The sequence below is a fragment of the Hyperolius riggenbachi genome, chromosome 1 (assembly GCF_040937935.1).
Source record: "Hyperolius riggenbachi isolate aHypRig1 chromosome 1, aHypRig1.pri, whole genome shotgun sequence".
Classification (NCBI taxonomy): Eukaryota; Metazoa; Chordata; class Amphibia; order Anura; family Hyperoliidae; genus Hyperolius; species Hyperolius riggenbachi.
The window spans coordinates 240,563,666-240,584,802 of record NC_090646.1 but is presented as its reverse complement, the minus strand read 5'-3'; the positions used below and the strand labels follow the sequence as shown (position 1 = coordinate 240,584,802).

Genomic DNA, 21,137 nt, shown 5'->3' with positions numbered 1-21,137 from the left:
GTCCTCATCAGCCATCGCACGCTCCTCAGGCTCAGTTATTCACAGCGATGCTGCCGATGCTTGGACAGTCAGACTGAACTGAAAATAATGTGGTGTTTTGAACTGCAGGTGAATGCTTGAAGGAAAGGTCAGAGCTCAGAGAGTCAGTCAGTAAGGACAGGGTGTGTGGGCCAATAGTCAGGGAATGTGGGTGCAGCTGCAGCTTCCTCCGTCTTCCTCGTTCTCCCACAGGCAGCAGGTAATCAGCATAATGTAATATGGGGCAAGAAACAGCAGACAGAGCAGGAGATGTGATCATGTCAATGCACTTTTTTTGTAGAGCAGAATGCACAGCATACTGCCGCAAAGACGGCCTGTCACTGGGTGCTGTGCACTGCTCTGCTGCTGAACTAAAGTAAAAGTGCATGACTCTGATCACAGCGCCACGAAATATGTTGGCGCTTTATAAATCAATAATAATAATAATAATAATCACATCTCCTGCTCTTTCTGCTGTTTCTCCCCCAGCTGGAGGAGGCACACAGCTCGGTTTTTATTTTTTCTTGCTGTAGAAGCTGGGGAATGTGTCATGTAGCTGCCTGCATCCTATTATTATTATTATTATTATTATTATTTAGTATTTGTGTGATATGATCCTTTGCAACTCCACCCCCATTGAACCCTGCCTGCCTGCCATTGTGCCCCTTTTGAGCCCCTACAAAAATCTGACAGTGGAGCCACCGCTGAATGGGATTCCAAGGTTAGATACTCATAAGCAACATAATAAAAGAATAACTTGTGAGTGCAACTCAACACATACAAGAAAAATTTCACACAATTCATGATGTGTTGCCAAGGTTTTAATTGACTTGGAATTAAAAAAACAAAACAAAAAAAAAACATTGGTTAGATCAAGCGTCTAAGGAATCAAGTGTTTTTATATTTCTAAACATCCGATTGAAAGGAGTTTGTTACTGACAAAGGAGTTTAATATTGACAGATTGAATTAAAGTGATCTAATATATCAGAAATATTGACTCATGCATGGCCACCATAAATATGTTGCAACAACTTTATGTTTTAATATATACAGGAAACACATGATCATGTGATCTGGCTAACATGCAAATCTATCACATTGCAAAACAGATGATATGCTTCTACACAATTTCCCTTAAAAAAAAATGAACATCCCGAAATGTAGATCTTCTCCTTTAGAATCAGACATCAAATGATTAGCATTGTACCCAACACGAGGGTACTATAGAAGAGAGTTGTCAGTGAGTGACATATATTCTTCTCATGGCAACTTCTCTTTACATACTCCAAGTAGGTAGATATCAGGATCAGTATCCACTGTGGAGTTTAGATGAGGCTGATGTGTCCACAACTTCCTGAAATAAGCATCTATTCATTATTTGCATAATGAAAGTTCACCCTGTGTCGTAGTACCCACTCCTGTATCAGGGTTTTATGTTATTTCTTGTACACAGAGGTAAAATGTCCATGTTGGTAAACCAGACCCATAAGCACCATGTTCGTCATAAGAGAAGGTTCTGCTTGAATCCAAAGGAAATTAAAAATGAAGAACTGTGCGTATGCTGCAAGAGAAAATAATAAGATGATGTTTAACTACCTTCTGTAGTTTAAACACAATACATTAAATAATGAAATCTTAACCTATCGACTCTACAGGGTTGAGCAAAGCTTACTATATGTTCTTCTTTATTTGAATGTTTACATTTGGCGATGTATCCCCTGTATATATTGCATTATGTGCGAGTATACACATCCAGTTTACGATTATGACTCTGCCTATATTTCAGATTTTGTCTTATTCTGTTTGTGCCTTTAATCTTAACAAAAAGATGATTGGTAAAAAAAAAAAAAAAAGATTTTCTTGAATAGGGCATTTTTACAGGAAGTCTTACCAGTCCCCATTGCTTTGTTGCTAAACCCCATCTTCCTGAGATACCCGCCCACCCCACCACCATCATATCATATTATTGCCTTTACTTCTGAGTGACTGAAGCTGCTACCTGTAAATCTCTTGCTTCTTGAAATTGGGTTCCTCATAATTTTATGAATTTGCTTGGTCTATTGCTTTTTATTTGGTTCATTGCATTTGGGTGTGGCAATAGACAATACCCCTTTTAACTTTTATAAGCTGAGCCTTCACTTTCAGTTTTGGGGGGAATTTTGGGTGAAAGTGCTGTTCCAGTTGAATTTCTTTTAAATATTAAATAGTCACCAGATCAGAAAAGTTCAACTGGCAGATGTGTCCCAACTTTACTACAATCCTACATATTACAGGTATGTAAATTAAAGAGGATCTGTAATGGAAAAAACTCCCTCTGGATGATACTTACCCTGGGAGGGGGAAGCCTCTAGATCCTAATGTGGCTTCCCCCGTCCTTCTACGTCCTACTGCACGGGTCCCCCAAAGTGTGGAGAGGTAAATATTTACCTAATGTGATCCTGCACAGGTGCACTAGCAGCTTTCTGTTCCGGTTAAGGCGGAAATAGCCGAACCCGATTGGATCCGCTCCACTGCGCAGGCGCGAGTCCTTTGCATCTGCACAGTAAAGCAGATACGATCTATACAACTTACCTGAAGGAAGAGCAGCTACTGCCCCTGCGCTGGATCCCGGAGAGGTAAATAAATCTTAGCTCTGCAGGCTTTCTGAGGAGGATTGGGGGGGGGGGGGGGGAGGATAGGGGGGTTGTAGCGCTGGATTCCTGCTGTCTTCAGAGGTCGGGGAAGCCTCATTAGGACCTTGAGGTAAGTGTCCCACAGAGGGTTTTTTTTAAGTTACAGAGTCTCTTTAAGCAGGATCAGAGAAAAACATAATACCCAATGTGCCTGACAGTGTTACAAACAACGATGAGCAAACATGGCAGTTGTCATTTCTCAATTTTCAGGAAAATGTCACATTTTCAAACAAATGAGAGTATTTGCTAAAATATTTCGGCATGAGAAAACACATTTTCATAAAATGGATTGAAGTAAATGGGCATGAGAAAACACATTTTCATGAAATGGATTGAAGTAAATGGGCATGAGAAAACACATTTTCGAGAAAGTTCTCATTTTCACCAACAGTTTATCCTGTGGAAACTCCATTATATTTTTGTAAACATTTCAAGTCGGGCAAAAATACAAATTTCAATATACAAGCTCATCCCTAATTACAAAGGCTTGGTTAATAAAACAAACCCGGACGAATGTTTTTTTTTTTTTTTATTGTTCGCTATGCATCAAATGCTTGCAAACCTCACCTAAGTCATATCCCATCATAATGAGAATTGTTACATGATGAATGAATATGTGGGTGTGCATTTGCATCAGCATATCAGCACCTGCAGCGAGCAGTGGCGTAGCTAAGGAGCTGTGGGCCCCGATGCAAGTTTTACATTGGGGCCTCCCAAGCACTCTATACATAACAATTGATACGGTGCACCAAAACCTGCCAAGGACATCCACAGTGTCAGAGGAGCAAGAAAGGGATGGGGAACAGATTGTTAGTGATCACTACTATTCAAAGTATCTATAGAAGTGATTACTACCACTACCAGCACAGGACCAATAGAGAGCTAATACTGTAGTTGAAGGAGGGCCCATTGGGGCCCCTCTGGCCCAACGGCCCCGATGCAGTGGCTACCTCTACACCCCCTATTGCTACGCCCCTGGCAGCGAGACTTTCTTTGTAATACATCCTAGTCTGATTGTATGTGGTTAGCACTGGCAGCACGTTTGACTCTGCTAACAGTGTTTGGTGTGAGCTCTGCAGGATGCCCCTGCTGTCCATGGGCCAGTTCAAACATTTGCATTAAAAAACAGTCGATTCCCAGATTGGAACGGATCCTAAGGGATGCGAATGGATCCAATGTTAACCTATGGATCCGCTGAACGAACCACGTTCTGCAGCAATTTTTCTGGCCCACTGAGCCCAGCGGAATGGAAGCTGAAGCACTGCACTGCATTAGGGGCAACGAGAAAATGGAATGTTTCTTCACACTAGTTCTAGGGCGCAATATCCACTTTTAGGATGGGGGTCGGGATGTGGGGAAACAGAATGGAAGCAGCTGAGTGGCAACGGAGTGAAAACAGATCTGATCGACCGGTAATCTGAGATCAGTTTGCCACTCAATTGCTAGTGTGAACCGGGCCTGTAAGTGGTCTTCTATATAACACATAGCACATTCAAATTTTTTTTTTCTATGTCCAGCAGTTGAGCCATACCTTTCACCTTTACGCAGTAGATCAAATCCTTTGTTTATTTCATCAAAAGGCAGTTTGTGAGTTATCAAGCCATCTACTTTGAACTTTTCTGAGATCAAATCTGACACAAGTTGAGAAACACCATCCTTGCCTCTGAAACCTAAAGATAAATTGAACATAAATATGTTACACATAAAGTTACATGGTTATATATAAAAAATAAATAAATCACAACATAAATTACTAACTGAATTTACTGTGCCAAATATGTCTGAAACTAAACAAAAAAGTGCTCCACTGTCAAGTGACATAATGTTTGTCCATGAAGAAAGGAGGATGGATGACAGCACTAGGGACAATGGCTTGGGGAATGATGGAGTGTGTGTACTAGGCTTTGGGTCTACTTTTTCTAGACATGTTAGTTCTCAGCCCTGTTTCAATTGATGCATTCAATACAGTTTAACAGCTAATTAATTTTGTCAGATAAAAGTAAACTGTAAGCTGGTGAATTACAATAATCAGCTTGGGGGGTGGAAGAGGTCACTGTGGGTGCTGCTGGGGGTGGCAAGGCAGCAGGAGAGAGGCTCCACTGCTTTGTACTGCAGCATGTAGATGGATATGAAATTGGAAACCAGCTGCTGTCCAAATATTTTTATTTAAATGTGGTATTTAGTATACATCTTCCGCAGCACTGTACAGAGTATATTGTCTTGTTGCTTAACTGTCCCTCAGAGAGGCTCACAATCTAATCCCTACCATAGTCATATGCCTATGTATGTAATGTGTAGTGTAGTCTAGGGTCAATTTTAGGGGGAAGCCAATTAACTTATCTGTATGTTTTTGGGTCGTGGGAGGAAACCGAAGTGCCTAGAGGAAACCCATGCAGACACCAAGAGAACATACAATCTTCTTTGCTGACCACTATGCCACCGTGCTGCCCTAAATACAGTAGAATCCCTTTATAGTAAACTCCAAGGGGCCAGGCAAAGAAGTTTACTACATCAGAAATGGTCATACTCAAGCACAAAGTTTTCTGTAGTACTGGATCTTAATTCAGTCAATAATTGGTAGTCATTTTTCCATTTCGATGCTTCGGTAAGCGAGCACAGACCTAAGCTAGATCAAAATACACAGTGCACTATAAGCAGGGATTTGCATGCAGGGCCAGTTTAAGCAACAATGGGGCCCCAGGGCAAAATAAACCTGGGGGCCCCCCAACAGATACCCCGGAACAAAAATCGGCATTAGGGGACCTTTTTTGCAGCTGGTATAGTCAGGGTATGAAGCCCCAATCGGTCGGAGCTCCACATTCTGGCTATCCCAGCCTGCATGGGGGACAAGGGGTTAAAAAGTTTCAGGAGGTGGGACCCCACATAAGTTTTAAAAAAAAATTCCCACACTACAAACATAAAATAAAAATGGGAAAATAGGAAAAAATGCCAGGGATCTTCATACAGCCATATTGCGGCTGTATAGCGATCCCTGGCCAAAGTGCTGCGGCTGCGTATGGACCCCCTGGAAACCCTGTCAGGAAATGTATTGCTCTTTCTTTGATACATGTAACATTACATTACCGTTAGGTTTGCTACTAAAAGTGACATTTACTGCATTTAAAAGTATACTTTTTTCCTTCAACACTTTAAAATCGATTTTCTCAAAAAATATAAGGTCTTTTTGAAAAAAATGTTCCTCTTATTCCCAATGATCTCCTTAATATATCCTGCAAATTTAGGGCTTCTAGCAGTTAAAGGGAAGGTTCATGGAGGGGAGTAAAAAAATAGAAATCCATTTCCACTTACCTGGGGCTTCCTCCAGCCCGTGGCAGGCAGGAGGTGCCCTCGCCGCCGCTCCGCAGGCTCCCGCTGGTCTCCGGTGCCCGTCCCGACCTGGCCAGGCCGGCTGCCAGGTCGGGCTCTCCTGCGCTCCAATGCCCGGCACTTCTGCGTCCCACGCCGGCGCGCTGACGTCATCGGACGTCCGCCGGGCTGTACAGCGCATGCGCAGTAGTTCTGCGCATGCGCAGTACAGCCCGGCGCACGTCCGATGACGTCAGCGCGCCGGCGTGGGACGCAGAAGTGCCGGGCATTGGAGCGCAGAAGAGCCCGACCTGGCAGCCGGCCTGGCCAGGTCGGGTCGGGCACCGGAGACCAGCGGGAGCCTGCGGAGCGGCGGCGAGGGCACCTCCTGCCTGCCACGGGCTGGAGGAAGCCCCAGGTAAGTGGAACTGGATTTCTATTTTTTAACCCCCCTCCCTGAACCTTCCCTTTAAGGTGGATTTTCTATTTACTGTTAAAAGTCGGCAGGTTTTTAAATGGAAAAAAAAGTATTTTTTTTCCTTTTGAAACTTTAAAATCGATTTTCTCAAAAACAATAAGGTCTTTTTGAAAAATGTTTTTTCCTCTTGTAGCCACTGGGGGCCCGTACAGGCTCTGGGGCCTGGGGCAATTGCCTCCTTTGCCTCTATGGTAGCGCCAGCCCTGTTTGCATGCAATCACACAACAGCTTGCACAGGAAGCATAGCTCTCACTTTCAGCAGTTTATGTAGGTACATTACTGATAAGGTGCTCCTCTGTCCACATTTCTGTGCAGCTTGGATGAAACTGTAGTGTTACACCCATGCACATGCATGTCACAGATGATAGGCAATTCCCTCAGTAATCAGGCAGCAGCGTACAAAAGCATAGGTCTCAGAGGCTGGTTTGAAAGTTTTTTTAAGCATTTTCCTTTGCTTTCTTTTTGCTTTGTGAGTGCTTTGATCTCAACCTACCTCCAAATATAGCACCCTTCAAAGTGCGGCCACCTAGAAGCAGTAATGGATTAAGTGGGAGTTGTGAAAGCGAAGGAGCTGCTCCAATAATTACTGTAACGCCCGAGCCAGGATAGGAAGATAGAAATGCAGACATCTAAAGATGTAACAACAATATGAGAAAACAACATTATTTTTTCTACATCCATATTATATTGGATTCAGCTGTAAAATATGTAATAACCAAACAAAAAAACGAGTGTGGTGATGCAATCCTAGCAACATCACACCACATATTTTGATCACATATGTTTTCTTCACAATATTGAAAGAATAATTTTCCTTTGGCATGAATTACAGTAAACAGTCAAAAGTATAGGCAATCTGTTGATGCATGCATTGGGTGATATTCAAGAGGCAATACAAATAGAAGAACACTTTGGTAGCTGGTGTTCTGTTCTGATTTATCCATCTCTAGTTACTGGGTATAACCTCTCACTACACTCTGTGCTTGATGTAGATTTTCATTTTTTACCAACCCCCTCCCCCCCTCCTCCTCATGTCAACTCCTGAAATTACAGTTTTAGCTGGTGAGTGACAGAGTATGCAGAGTCGCCTGTGCAATGATCGGGGATTCCCTCTTCCATCCAGTACCCACTGTCTAAAGACGCCACTAGATGGCGTCATATATATGAGATACAGTGAGGGCTGAACAGAAGAGGGAATCCACGATCATTGCACACTGGACTCTGCAGGCTCTGTCACTCACCGCAGACTGGACGGAAGATGGAATACCTGATCCTTGCACAGGCGACTCTGCAGGCTCTGTCACTCACCGCAGACTGGACGGAAGATGGAATACCTGATCCTTGCACAGGCGACTCTGCAGGCTCTGTCACTCACCGCAGACTGGACGGAAGATGGAATACCTGATCCTTGCACAGGCGACTCTGCAGGCTCTGTCACTCACCGCAGACTGGACGGAAGATGGAATACCTGATCCTTGCACAGGCGACTCTGCAGGCTCTGTCACTCACCGCAGACTGGACGGAAGATGGAATACCTGATCCTTGCACAGGCGACTCTGCAGGCTCTGTCACTCACCGCAGACTGGACGGAAGATGGAATACCTGATCCTTGCACAGGCGACTCTGCAGGCTCTGTCACTCACAGCAGAGACTCTGTCACTCACAGCACCGGATGTCCGCTCAGCTCTGTAACACATTCTGGCCACCCACGTGCAGAAACATAGGATCCATGACTGGCTGAAAGTGGAGTAGCTCCTCTCCCTCTGTGCACCGATCATCTTTGGAAGCATGGATAGCATCCGATACTGCAGGGGCCGGCATCCCCGCTGAAAGTGGAGGAGCTCCTGTCCCAATGTGCGCCGATCATGTCAGGAAGCATGTCTGACTAAATGGCTGCCATCCTGCATGCACTGGCATCAGCTTCGATCCTGAAAGCAGTTTGCATCACAGCTTCACTAAACTCTGGTCACTCTGGGGCTCAGGAAACGGGGAGACTTCATGCAAAAATGTCCATCTAAAGTAGATGACTCACACATAAGCCGACAGGGGGACTTTTGAACACATTTTTTGTGCTCAAAAATTCGTCTTATATGCAAGTATATACGGGTAGTACGCAAGAGGCCTTAAATTCGTTTGGTAGCTGCAGGGCAGTTTCTAGGCTATAGACCTCACATAGGCCTCAATTCACGGAGCATTATCAAACGTTTATCAAACACTTTATCAAACGTTTGATGATTTACCTCATGGGTAAAATCTCACTAAGGTGTTATATATTTGTTGAACGTTTTATCGGTAAAACATTCAATAAATATATAACACCTTAGTGAATTTAAAATGAGATTTTTACCCATGAGGTAAATTATCAAACGTTTGATAAAGTGTTTGATAAACGTTTGATAATGCTCCGTGAGGCTATAAACTGTGTGCCCCCCCTCCCCCGTAGATTTGTCAGATTTGCCAGAGTGCCCCCACAAGGAAGCCAGAGTTCGCCCCTTAAAGTGAACCTGAACCGAGTAAATTTTTTTAAAAATAAACTTAGTATGTACCTGCAAATGAATATTACATACTTACTTCACCGTCAGTTCCTCTCAGAAGCTCACCATTTTCTTGTTACAACGATTCCTTCCAGTTCTGACAAGATTTTGTCAGAACTGAAATATATCAGTTGCTATCAGTTATAACTGAAAAGACAGCTGATGAGCAAGGAAATGTCCATCTTTCCCTATGGCTCAAGTGGGCAATATTTACAGTTTAAAAAGTAAATGTAACTAAGGATTGAACTTTATCCCAATCAGTAGCTGATACCCCCTTTCCAATTAAAAATCTTTTCCTTTTTTCAAACGGATCATTGGGGGCTCTGTATGGTTGATATTGTGGTGAAACCCCTCCCACAGTGTGATGTCAGCACCTAAGTACTGACATCACACTGTGGGAGTTTTGTTGCATTGTGGGAAAAATAACAGCTGTTTCCAACTGCCAAAAATGCATCATCTCTTTCCACAGACATCACCTGCCAGCAGTAAAAATGTCGCCATGTGATAAATGTCAGAATGTAAATCAGGAAAGATTTTACAATGGGCAAATCTTACTAAATTTGTATAAATAATTGTAAAAAAAATTAAACACTTTTTTGCATGACATTATTTCCACTGCAGTTCCTCTTTAACCTCTTGAGGACCACAGTGCTAAACCCCCCTAGTGACCAGGCCATTTTTAGTAAAATATGCCACTGCAGCTTTAAGGCCAAGATGCAGGGCTGCACAACACAGCACACAAGTGATTCCCCCCCTTTTCTCCCCAGCAACAGAGCTCTCTGTTGGTGGGGTCTGATCGCTCCCCCCATGTTTATTTTTTTTTATAAATATTATTGTTACCGTAGTGTTTTTTAATTAAAAAACACTGTTTCTTTAAATATCTTCCCTCCCTTCCTCCCCACAGCCAGCCAATTACGGCGTTCGGCTGTCTTAGGCTTCTGCCTATGAGAGCCGATCGCTCTCTTGTTCCCCAGGGAGACAGCCGTGGAACACGACTGTCCCCAGTACAGCGCTGCTGCCGATCGCAGCGCTGTACATGTAAATAGACGGTGATCATGCCGTCTAACAGTCTCCCGAGTGGCAATAGCCGCTCGGAGACTGAAGGCGGGACAGAGCTCCGCCCCCCAAAGAGGAGATGCGCGCACAGCCTGCGTGCAATCACCTGCATTAGCTGGCCCCAGGACTTTACGCCAATCGGCATTAGGTGGTCCTGGGGCTGCCGCCGCGGCCACGCCCATTGGCATGACGCGGTCGGCAGGGGGTTAACAGTGTGCTGACCAGGAAGCTGTTATGAGGTAATTGCCAGTTTCAAAATGGAGGATGGAGAATTCCACTGATCACAGTGGACAAACAAAGCAGGAGAGAAGAAAGAGGTTGATAAGCAGACTACATGGGGAGGTGAGTGTGATGTGTGTATGTTTATTTTGACTTTAAATTCTCTGTTCAGGTTTGCTTTAAGGTAGCCAGAGTGCCCCCCTTAAGGTAGCCAGAATGCCCCAATAAGGTAGCCAGAGTGCCCCCATAAGGTAGCCAGACTGCCCCCCATAAGGTAAGCACAGTGCCCCCATCAGGTAGTCAGTGCCCCCCTGTAGAGTAGCCAGAGTGTCTCCATAAGGTAGCCAGAGTGCCCCATTAAGGTAGCCACTAGCCAGAAAGCCCCATAAGGTAGCCAGCGTGCCCCCCCCCCATACGGTAGCCAGAGCGCCCCATAAGGTAGTCACTAGCCAGAATGCCCCCATAAGTTATCTGGAGTGCCCCATGAGGTAGTCAGCTGCCTCATAAGGTATACAGTGGATGGGGGGGGGGGGGGGGGCACATGCATTTAATGCGGAACGGGAGTGTGACACACTTAGCCGAGATTCAGCACAGCTAAATGTGACACTACACTGCATCTCCTTCCTGGTCTTCAGTGTTTTGTCACGCTGGTAACAGCGTTCCCTATGAGGGAGCTGTTACCTGTGTGACAGAGTGCCTAAGACCAGGAAGGAGATGTGGTGTACTGTCACATTTTGCTGCGCTAGATCCCAGGTAGGTGAGTCATGCTCCTGTTGTGCACTATTTGCATGCGCTCCCCCTGGCAGCTGTACCCTGAGCAAAGCTCCGTCCGATCCTAGAACGCGGCAAAGGGTAGCTGATATGAGTGAGGCCATTCGTCCATAAGCATTGCACATGTAATCAATGACAGAAATGTTTCATGAATTTTTCTGGATTAGGGTAACCATTGAGAAATTAAACGGTTTTAACCACTTGCCGACCGCACACTCATACCGTGCGGCGGCAAAGTGGTAGCTGGAGGACCAGCGACGCAGTTCTGCGTTGCCAGGTGCCTCCCTAATTAATCAGGAAGTTTCCTGTCAGATCTCGGTCTCCGTGAATAGCCTGCGAGCCGCTGATTGCGGCTCGCAGACTAAATGTAAACGTAGGAGACGTATGTCTCCTTTGTTTACATTGTACGGCCGTAAGGCAGATCGGCGATCCCCGGCCAATCAGCGGCCGGGGATCGCCGCCATGTGACAGGGGACGTCCTGTCACAGGCTGCACAGGACGGATAACGTCCTGTGCAGCCCTGATCACCAGGGGGCAAGGTAGGAGAGGGAGAAGCGGAATTTCGCCGTGGAGGGGGGCTTTGAGGTGCCCCCCCCCCCCCGCAACAATACAGCCAGCAGGAGCGATCAGACCCCCCCTGCACATCATCCCCATAGGGGGAGAAAAGGGGGGCGATCTGATCGCTCAGCATACACCCTGATCTGTGCTGGGGGCTGCAGAGCCCACCCAGCACAGATCACAACAAACAGCGCTGGTCCTTAAGGGGGGGGGGTAAAGGGTGGGTCCTCAAGTGGTTAAGAAATAACCATTATTACAGTTTAGCGACACTGACCATGACATCAGGATTTCCAATGCATTCAAAGCTATAGTGAACTCCTCCTTCAGTTGTCTTTGCCAGCAACTCATGGATGGGCTCCTCACAGTCCTTTGGGTTGATACACTCAGTAGCACCTAATTCTATCGCTTTAGCAAATTTATCAGTGTTTATATCAATTGCAATGATTTGAGCGGCTCCAGCAACTTTGCATCCGATTATCACTGACAAGCCGATGCCACCTAAGCCAAACACAGCACATGTGGATCCTGGCGTGACCTGTGACAGATCAAATTAAATAAAAGTTAAGACATACAATTTAACTTACACTATCACTTCTTACAATTATTCATAAAACTATTGCTCTTGAAGCAATCATGAGGTGAGCTGTATAAAAAAAAAAGTTGGATACTCACATATTTAGAGGGAGAGCTCTGGATCCCATAGAGCAGTGGTCCTCAAACTCACAAATGCGGCCCACTGAGGCTTTATCACTTCCCCCCCCCCCCCCCCCCCCCCCAAACATAAAATGTATTACTTAAAGATGCAGCTCACTGCACCTTTAAATAAATAATTGGCGCCTGGCAGTGCTGGCATCACCCATCCACATACTGTAGAAACAAGTTAGCAGTCATTCACTGGCTTCCAATTCCGCACCAAGTGACACTGCTGTCCAACTAGATGGCAGGTTGTCACCTGGGTATTCTTCACTGTCTGGTGCACAAGACGTTCTTCTGGCGCCACATGACTGGCTGCTGCTGGGAGTTCTCTCTAGGCATGATTTTGGGAATCAATACCTATATTCAATGTAATGATTTTATGTATACTCCGGGCCCCCAGCAGTCTCCCTGCCATTAGTGTTGGGCGAACAGTGTTCGCCACTGTTCGGGTTCTGCAGAACATCACCCTGTTCGGGTGATGTTCGGGTTCGGCCGAACACCTGATGGTGTTCGGCCAAACTGTTCGGCCATATGGCCGAACTAAGAGCGCATGGCCGAACGTTACCCGAACGTTCGGCTAGTGCTGTGATTGGCCGAACGGGTCACGTGTAGTGTTGGGCGAACATCTAGATGTTCGGGTTCGGGCCGAACATGGCCGAACTCCGAACATAATGGAAGTCAATGGGGACCCGAACTTTCGTGCTTTGTAAAGCCTCCTTATATGCTACATACCCCAAATTTACAGGGTATGTGCACCTTGGGAGTGGGTACAAGAGGAAAAAAAAATTTAGCAAAAAGAGCTTGTAGTTTTTGAGAAAATCGATTTTAAAGTTTCAAAGGGAAAACTGTCTTTTAAATGCGGGAAATGTCTGTTTTCTTTGCACAGGTAACATGCTTTTTGTCGGCATGCAGTCATAAATGTAATACATATAAGAGGTTCCAGGAAAAGGGACCGGTAACGCTAACCCAGCAGCAGCACACGTGATGGAACAGGAGGAGGGTGGCGCAGGAGGAGAAGGCCACGCTTTGAGACACAACAACCCAGGCCTTGCATGAGGACAAGAAGCGTGCGGATAGCAATTTGCATTTTGTCGCCATGCAGTCATAAATGTAATACAGATGAGAGGTTCAATAAACAGGGACCGGAAACGCTAACCCATCACAGATGTTCATTGTTCATGTTACTTGGTTGGGGTCCGGGAGTGTTGCGTAGTCGTTTCCAATCCAGGATTGATTCATTTTAATTTGAGTCAGACGGTCTGCATTTTCTGTGGAGAGGCGGATACGCCGCCGATCTGTGACGATGCCTCCGGCAGCACTGAAACAGCGTTCCGACATAACGCTGGCTGCCGAGCAAGCCAGCACCTCTATTGCGTACATTGCCAGTTTGTGCCAGGTGTCTAGCTTCGATACCCAATAGTTGAAGGGTGCAGATGGATTGTTCAACACAGCTACGCCATCTGACATGTAGTCCTTGACCATCTTCTCCAGGCGATCGGTGTTGGAGGTGGATCTGCACGCTTGCTGTTCTGTGTGCTGCTGCATGGGTGTCAGAAAATGTTCCCACTCCAAGGACACTGCCGATACCATTCCCTTTTGGGCACTAGCTGCGGCTTGTGTTGTTTGCTGCCCTCCTGGTCGTCCTGGGTTTGCGGAAGTCAGTCTGTCGGCGTACAACTGGCTAGAGGAGGGGGAGGATGTCAATCTCCTCTCTAAAGTCTCCACAAGGGCCTGCTGGTATTCTTCCATTTTGACCTGTCTGGCTCTTTCTTCAAGCAGTTTTGGAACATTGTGTTTGTACCGTGGATCCAGAAGGGTATAAACCCAGTAATTGGTGTTGTCCAGAATGCGCACAATGCGTGGGTCGCGTTCAATGCAGTCCTAGGCCGAAGAGGTCATAGCCTAGGGTCACAAAACCTGTTTATTTGGGCAATTTCAATGGTGGCGAGTCTGACGTACATAAATCGCAGCAATGGCCGTTAGCAACGTCTGAATCTCACGAAATGTCTCATGCAGGTAGAAGACATATTGTTAGACTTGGGCTCCAAAGATGGGTTCCCTACATCTCTGCAAACCAGAGTTACAGGGCTCCAAATTTGGTAAAATCCCCCATAGGCTTTCATTCTGCCTCCTATTTACAGTTCCAAAATCTCACATCTTTTCAAAGGGCAATTACTCAGCAGTGGCAAATTTTCTAGCATTGTAGGGACCCTTAGGGGGAACATGACTGGTGAGTTTCGGGCCCCTAGGCCAAAGAGGTCATAGCCTAGGGTCACAAAAACCTGTTTATTTGGGCTATTTCAATGGTAGTGATGGTGACGTACATAAATCGCAGCAATGGCCGTTAGCAAAGTCTGAATCTCACGAAATGTCTCATGCAGGTAGAAGACATATTGTTAGACTTGGATTCCAAAGATGGGGTCCCTACATCTCTGCAAACCAGAGTTACAGGGGTCCAAAATTGGTAAAATCCCCCATAGGATTTCATTGCCTCCCTATTTCACTTTCCAAAATCTCACATCTTTTCAAAGGGCAATGGCTCAGCAGTACCAAATTTTCTAGCATTGTAGGGACCCTTAGGGGGAACATGACTGGTGAGTTTCGGGCCCCTAGGCCGAAGAGGTCATAGCCTAGGGTCACAAAAACCTGTTTATTTGGGCTATTTCAATGGTAGTGATGGTGACGTACATAAATCGCAGCAATGGCCGTTAGCAAAGTCTGAATCTCACGAAATGTCTCATGCAGGTAGAAGACATATTGTTAGACTTGGATTCCAAAGATGGGGTCCCTACATCTCTGCAAACCAGAGTTACAGGGGTCCAAAATTGGTAAAATCCCCCATAGGATTTCATTGCCTCCCTATTTCACTTTCCAAAATCTCACATCTTTTCAAAGGGCAATGGCTCAGCAGTACCAAATTTTCTAGCATTGTAGGGACCCTTAGGGGGAACATGACTGGTGAGTTTCGGGCCCCTAGGCCGAAGAGGTCATAGCCTAGGGTCACAAAAACCTGTTTATTTGGGCTATTTCAATGGTAGTGATGGTGGCGTACATAAATCTCAGCCATGGCCGTTAGCAACGTCTGAATCTCACGAAATGTCTCATGCAGGTAGAAGACATATTGTTAGACTTGGATTCCAAAGATGGGGTCCCTACATCTCTGCAAACCAGAGTTACAGGGGTCCAAAATTGGTAAAATCCCCCATAGGCTTTCATTGGGCCTCCTATTTACCGTTCCAAAATCTCACACCATTTCAAAGGGCAATGGCTCAGCAGTGGCAAAACTCACCAGTCATGATCCCCCTAAGGGTCCCTACAATGCTAGAAAATTTGGTACTGCTGAGCCATTGCCCTTTGAAAAGATGTGAGATTTTGGAAAGTGAAATAGGGAGGCAATGAAATCCTATGGGGGATTTTACCAATTTTGGACCCCTGTAACTCTGGTTTGCAGAGATGTAGGGACCCCATCTTTGGAATCCAAGTCTAACAATATGTCTTCTACCTGCATGAGACATTTCGTGAGATTCAGACTTTGCTAACGGCCATTGCTGCGATTTATGTACGTCACCATCACTACCATTGAAATAGCCCAAATAAACAGGTTTTTGTGACCCTAGGCTATGACCTCTTCGGCCTAGGGGCCCGAAACTCACCAGTCATGTTCCCCCTAAGGGTCCCTACAATGCTAGAAAATTTGGTACTGCTGAGCCATTGCCCTTTGAAAAGATGTGAGATTTTGGAAAGTGAAATAGGGAGGCAATGAAATCCTATGGGGGATTTTACCAATTTTGGACCCCTGTAACTCTGGTTTGCAGAGATGTAGGGACCCCATCTTTGGAATCCAAGTCTAACAATATGTCTTCTACCTGCATGAGACATTTCATGAGATTCAGACTTTGCTAACGGCCATTGCTGCGATTTATGTACGTCACCATCACTACCATTGAAATAGCCCAAATAAACAGGTTTTTGTGACCCTAGGCTATGACCTCTTTGGCCTAGGGGCCCGAAACTCACCAGTCATGTTCCCCCTAAGGGTCCCTACAATGCTAGAAAATTTGGTACTGCTGAGCCATTGCCCTTTGAAAAGATGTGAGATTTTGGAAAGTGAAATAGGGAGGCAATGAAATCCTACGGGGGATTTTACCAATTTTGGACCCCTGTAACTCTGGTTTGCAGAGATGTAGGGACCCCATCTTTGGAATCCAAGTCTAACAATATGTCTTCTACCTGCATGAGACATTTCGTGAGATTCAGACTTTGCTAACGGCCATTGCTGCGATTTATGTACGTCACCATCACTACCATTGAAATAGCCCAAATAAACAGGTTTTTGTGACCCTAGGCTATGACCTCTTCGGCCTAGGGGCCCGAAACTCACCAGTCATGTTCCCCCTAGGGGTCCCTACAATGCTAGAAAATTTGGTACTGCTGAGCCATTGCCCTTTGAAAAGATGTGAGATTTTGGAAAGTGAAATAGGGAGGCAATGAAATCCTATGGGGGATTTTACCAATTTTGGACCCCTGTAACTCTGGTTTGCAGAGATGTAGGGACCCCATCTTTGGAATCCAAGTCTAACAATATGTCTTCTACCTGCATGAGACATTTCGTGAGATTCAGACTTTGCTAACGGCCATTGCTGTGATTTATGTACGTCACCATCACTACCATTGAAATAGCCCAAATAAACAGGTTTTTGTGACCCTAGGCTATGACCTCTTTGGCCTAGGGGCCCGAAACTCACCAGTCATGTTCCCCCTAAGGGTCCCTACAATGCTAGAAAATTTGCCACTGCTGAGTAATTGCCCTTTGAAAAGATGTGAGATTTTGGAACTGTAAATAGGAGGCCCAATGAAAGCCTATGGGGGATTTTACCAAATTTGGAGCCCTGTAACTCTGGTTTGCAGAGATGTAGGGAACCCATCTTTGGAGCCCAAGTCTAACAATATGTCTTCTACCTGCATGAGACATTTCGTGAGATTCAGACGTTGCTAACGGCCATTGCTGCGATTTATGTACGTCAGACTCGCCACCATTGAAATTGCCCAAATAAACAGGTTTTGTGACCCTAGGCTATGACCTCTTCGGCCTAGGACTGCATTAAACGCGACCCACGCATTGTGCGCATTCTGGACAACACCAATTACTGGGTTTATACCCTTCTGGATCCACGGTACAAACACAATGTTCCAAAACTGCTTGAAGAAAGAGCCAGACAGGTCAAAATGGAAGAATACCAGCAGGCCCTTGTGGAGACTTTAGAGAGGAGATTGACATCCTCCCCCTCCTCTAGCCAGTTGTACGCCGACAGACTGACTTCCGCAAACCCAGGACGACCAGGAGGGCAGCAAACAACACAAGCCGCAGCTAGTGCCCAAAAGGGAATGGTATCGGCAGTGTCCTTGGAGTGGGAACATTTTCTGACACCCATGCAGCAGCACACAGAACAGCAAGCGTGCAGATCCACCTCCAACACCGATCGCCTGGAGAAGATGGTCAAGGACTACATGTCAGATGGCGTAGCTGTGTTGAACAATCCATCTGCACCCTTCAACTATTGGGTATCGAAGCTAGACACCTGGCACAAACTGGCAATGTACGCAATAGAGGTGCTGGCTTGCCCGGCAGCCAGCGTTATGTCGGAACGCTGTTTCAGTGCTGTCGGAGGCATCGTCACAGATCGGCGGCGTATCCGCCTCTCCACAGAAAATGCAGACCGTCTGACTCAAATTAAAATGAATCAATCCTGGATTGGAAACGACTACGCAACACTCCCGGACCCCAACCAAGTAACATGAACAATGAACATCTGTGATGGGTTAGCGTTTCCGGTCCCTGTTTATTGAACCTCTCATCTGTATTACATTTATGACTGCATGGCGACAAAATGCAAATTGCTATCCGCACGCTTCTTGTCCTCATGCAAGGCCTGGGTTGTTGTGTCTCAAAGCGTGGCCTTCTCCTCCTGCGCCACCCTCCTCCTGTTCCATCACGTGTGCTGCTGCTGGGTTAGCGTTACCGGTCCCTTTTCCTGGAACCTCTTATATGTATTACATTTATGACTGCATGCCGACAAAAAGCATGTTACCTGTGCAAAGAAAAAATGACATTTCCCGCATTTAAAAGACAGTTTTCCTTTTGAAACTTTAAAATCGATTTTCTCAAAAACTATAAGCTCTTTTTGCTAAAAAAATTTTTCCTCTTGTACCCACTCCCAAGGTGCACATACCCTGTAAATTTGGGGTATGTAGCATGTAAGGAGGCTTTACAAAGCACAAAAGTTCGGGTCCCCATTGACTTCCATTATGTTCGGAGTTCGGGTCGAACACCCGAACATCGCGGCCATGTTCGGCCTGTTCGGCCCGAACCTGAACATCTAGATGTTCGCCCAACACTACCTGCCATAGAGACTTCCCAGCCCTCATTCCCTCGCTGTACCCTATTCAAAATTGTTGCCTTTGGGTTCCTCAGATGACTTTGGAAGCACTTGCGTCCCCGAATGCCTCCGAAGATGGGTGCATCCATACTGCTCATGCGCAAGCACGAACTCCAACATGTGCAGTACAGATCTGCTTGTCTTCGGAAGTACACGGGGACATGAGCTCTTCTCTCACTCTGTTTTGCACAGCTTGTTGTATATACGCCGCCTCCATAGTAATAGAACAGATCTCTAGCCTAGAGGCTAGGGAAGCATCTGTGCAACACCAGCCATGAACTGTCACTTGAGGGATTAAGCCCTAATACCTGCCAAGTGACAAAAAATTGCATGTGTGTACTTAACGTAATGTACATAAGTAACGTTCATGTCTGAGTTTGCTAGTATGTGTAGAGACCCATGGTGATGCTAGGCCTGGATAGTTCTAGTGTGAGGAGAAGCATTAGCTCTGACCTGAAGTAGCTAGAAACAGAGGCATACCTAGAGAATTTGACATCCGGTGCCGATTATTTACAGAACCCCCCTCATTCAATAAAAGGGGGACATATGAAAGAGGGTAGTGCATAGGAGGAGGGGGGATAAAGAGGTAGTGGCACAAGGCAGAGAGCCTGGTGGGAGAAGAGAAATGGCAGGAAGGACTCTTCAGGACTGCAAACATCACCAGTGCTGTTTAGCAGAGATACATGCTTTTAAAAGAAGCCACTGAAATCTGAAAAGAGGAAAGGGGCATGGGCGAAGACAACCGGGTGTGAGGGGAAGCTGGCAAAAGAGATATGATTATCTGCAATCAAGCTAATCTAAAATTGCCTGGAGCCTGCTTCCCTGCTCACTACAAAAGTTGGCTGTCAACACCTGTATCACTGGCTTCTGCAACAGCAGACTGCCCTGCATTATTGATGAATTACCCTGATCAGGGTAAATAATCAATAGTCCAGGGCACTCTGGTATTACAGCAGCCAGTGCACATGGCTACTAATGTCAGGCAACTTCTGAAGCACACCCAGGACTGTGAGCACCTGCAGCCCTGTGGTAGGTATGCCACTGGCTACAAAATATATTAACCACTTCCCGACCGCCTAACGCACAGCGGCGGCCGGGAAGTGGAGCCCGCAAGGACCAGCTCACCCACAGAGGCGGCGGTCCTTGTAAGGGCATGGGCGGAGCGATCGCATCATCCGTGACGCGATCCTCCGCCCGGGATCGATAGCCCGGCATTTTGTCTCCGCTCGCCGGCCACTTAGCAGCGCCGGCGAGCGGAGGAATCCGCAGAAGGAGCCAATCAGGGAGTATAAGGCACTTTGTTAGGTAAACAAAGTGCCTTATACGTGCTTCCTCCTCGCCTCGTGGTCTCATTGTTGCAGAGACCACCAGCGAGGAGGAAGCACTTTGTAAGGTATATTGCACACAGCTTTTTTTTTTTACCTAGCCCCCCTGATCTCCCACCCCAGGCCTCATACCCCCCCTGATCACCCCAGCAGACCCCTGCCCAGCACCCTTGCACCCCTTTAAACCCCCCCCCCCCCACCTATCACTAACTAGCGACGCTATCCCCTGCGTTAGGTCCCTAACTGCCTCCTAGTCACCCCTGATCCCCCCCCCTACCTTTAGATCACCCCCACACCCCATTCCAGACTACCCCCCTGTATACTGTATACATCTGTATACAGCTACCTTACCCCCTGATCCCCCTCTGATCACCTGTCTATCACCTGTCCATCACCCCTCAGCACCCCCACCCATTAGAGCAGACCCTAACTGCCCCGCGAGGGTAACCGATCACCTGCCCAGACCCTCGATTGCCCTCAGACCCCCCTCCTGATTACATCCCCTGCTCTTTGTTTACATCTGTCCTCCCCAGCAATCACTAACTGATCTGCGATCAGTAACCCCCTGTGTCTGCCTCTCATCAGATCAGGACTCAGTCTGCCCCGTGCGGGCTCCTGATCAACCCCCCACCCCCTCAAATCGCCCTCAGACCCCCCCCCCCCCTAATCACCGTCCGAGTGCATTGTATTTGACTGTGCTGTGATTGTATTCGATTGTGCTGCAATTGTATTTGATTGTGCTGCAATTGTATTTGATTGTCCCGTGATCTGCTTCGATTGTCCCGTGATTGTTTGATTGCCTCTGAGACCCCACTTCCCAACAACCCCCACCCCACCACCACCCCCACCCCCCATCACCTTCCGAGTGCATCAGATTTGATTGTGCGGCGATTGGATTCGATTGTGCTGTAATTGTATTTGATTGTCCCGTGATCGGCTTCAATTGTCCCGTGATTGTTTGATTGCCTCTGAGACCCCACTTCCCACCACACCCAACCCCACCCTCCCCCCAACCACCTCCAACCACCACCTTCTGAGTGCATCAGATTTGCTTGTGCTGCGATTG

At 46.5% G+C, this 21,137-nt stretch overlaps 1 protein-coding gene across 1 annotated transcript in view; it reads right to left on the bottom strand.

Annotated features, from left to right (window-relative positions):
* Positions 1 to 853: 853 nt before the first annotated feature.
* The window catches only part of LOC137504078 (alcohol dehydrogenase 1-like), a 42,182-nt gene continuing 21,898 nt past the window's right edge, over positions 854 to 21,137 (bottom strand). Inside the window, exons 6-9 of the mRNA XM_068232045.1 lie at positions 11,888 to 12,148; positions 6,969 to 7,104; positions 4,223 to 4,361; positions 854 to 1,580 (exon numbers count right to left, since the gene is read on the bottom strand). Coding sequence (XP_068088146.1) covers positions 1,556 to 1,580; positions 4,223 to 4,361; positions 6,969 to 7,104; positions 11,888 to 12,148 — 561 coding nt within the window. The 3' untranslated portion in view covers positions 854 to 1,555. The remainder of the gene's footprint in view (positions 1,581 to 4,222; positions 4,362 to 6,968; positions 7,105 to 11,887; positions 12,149 to 21,137) is intronic.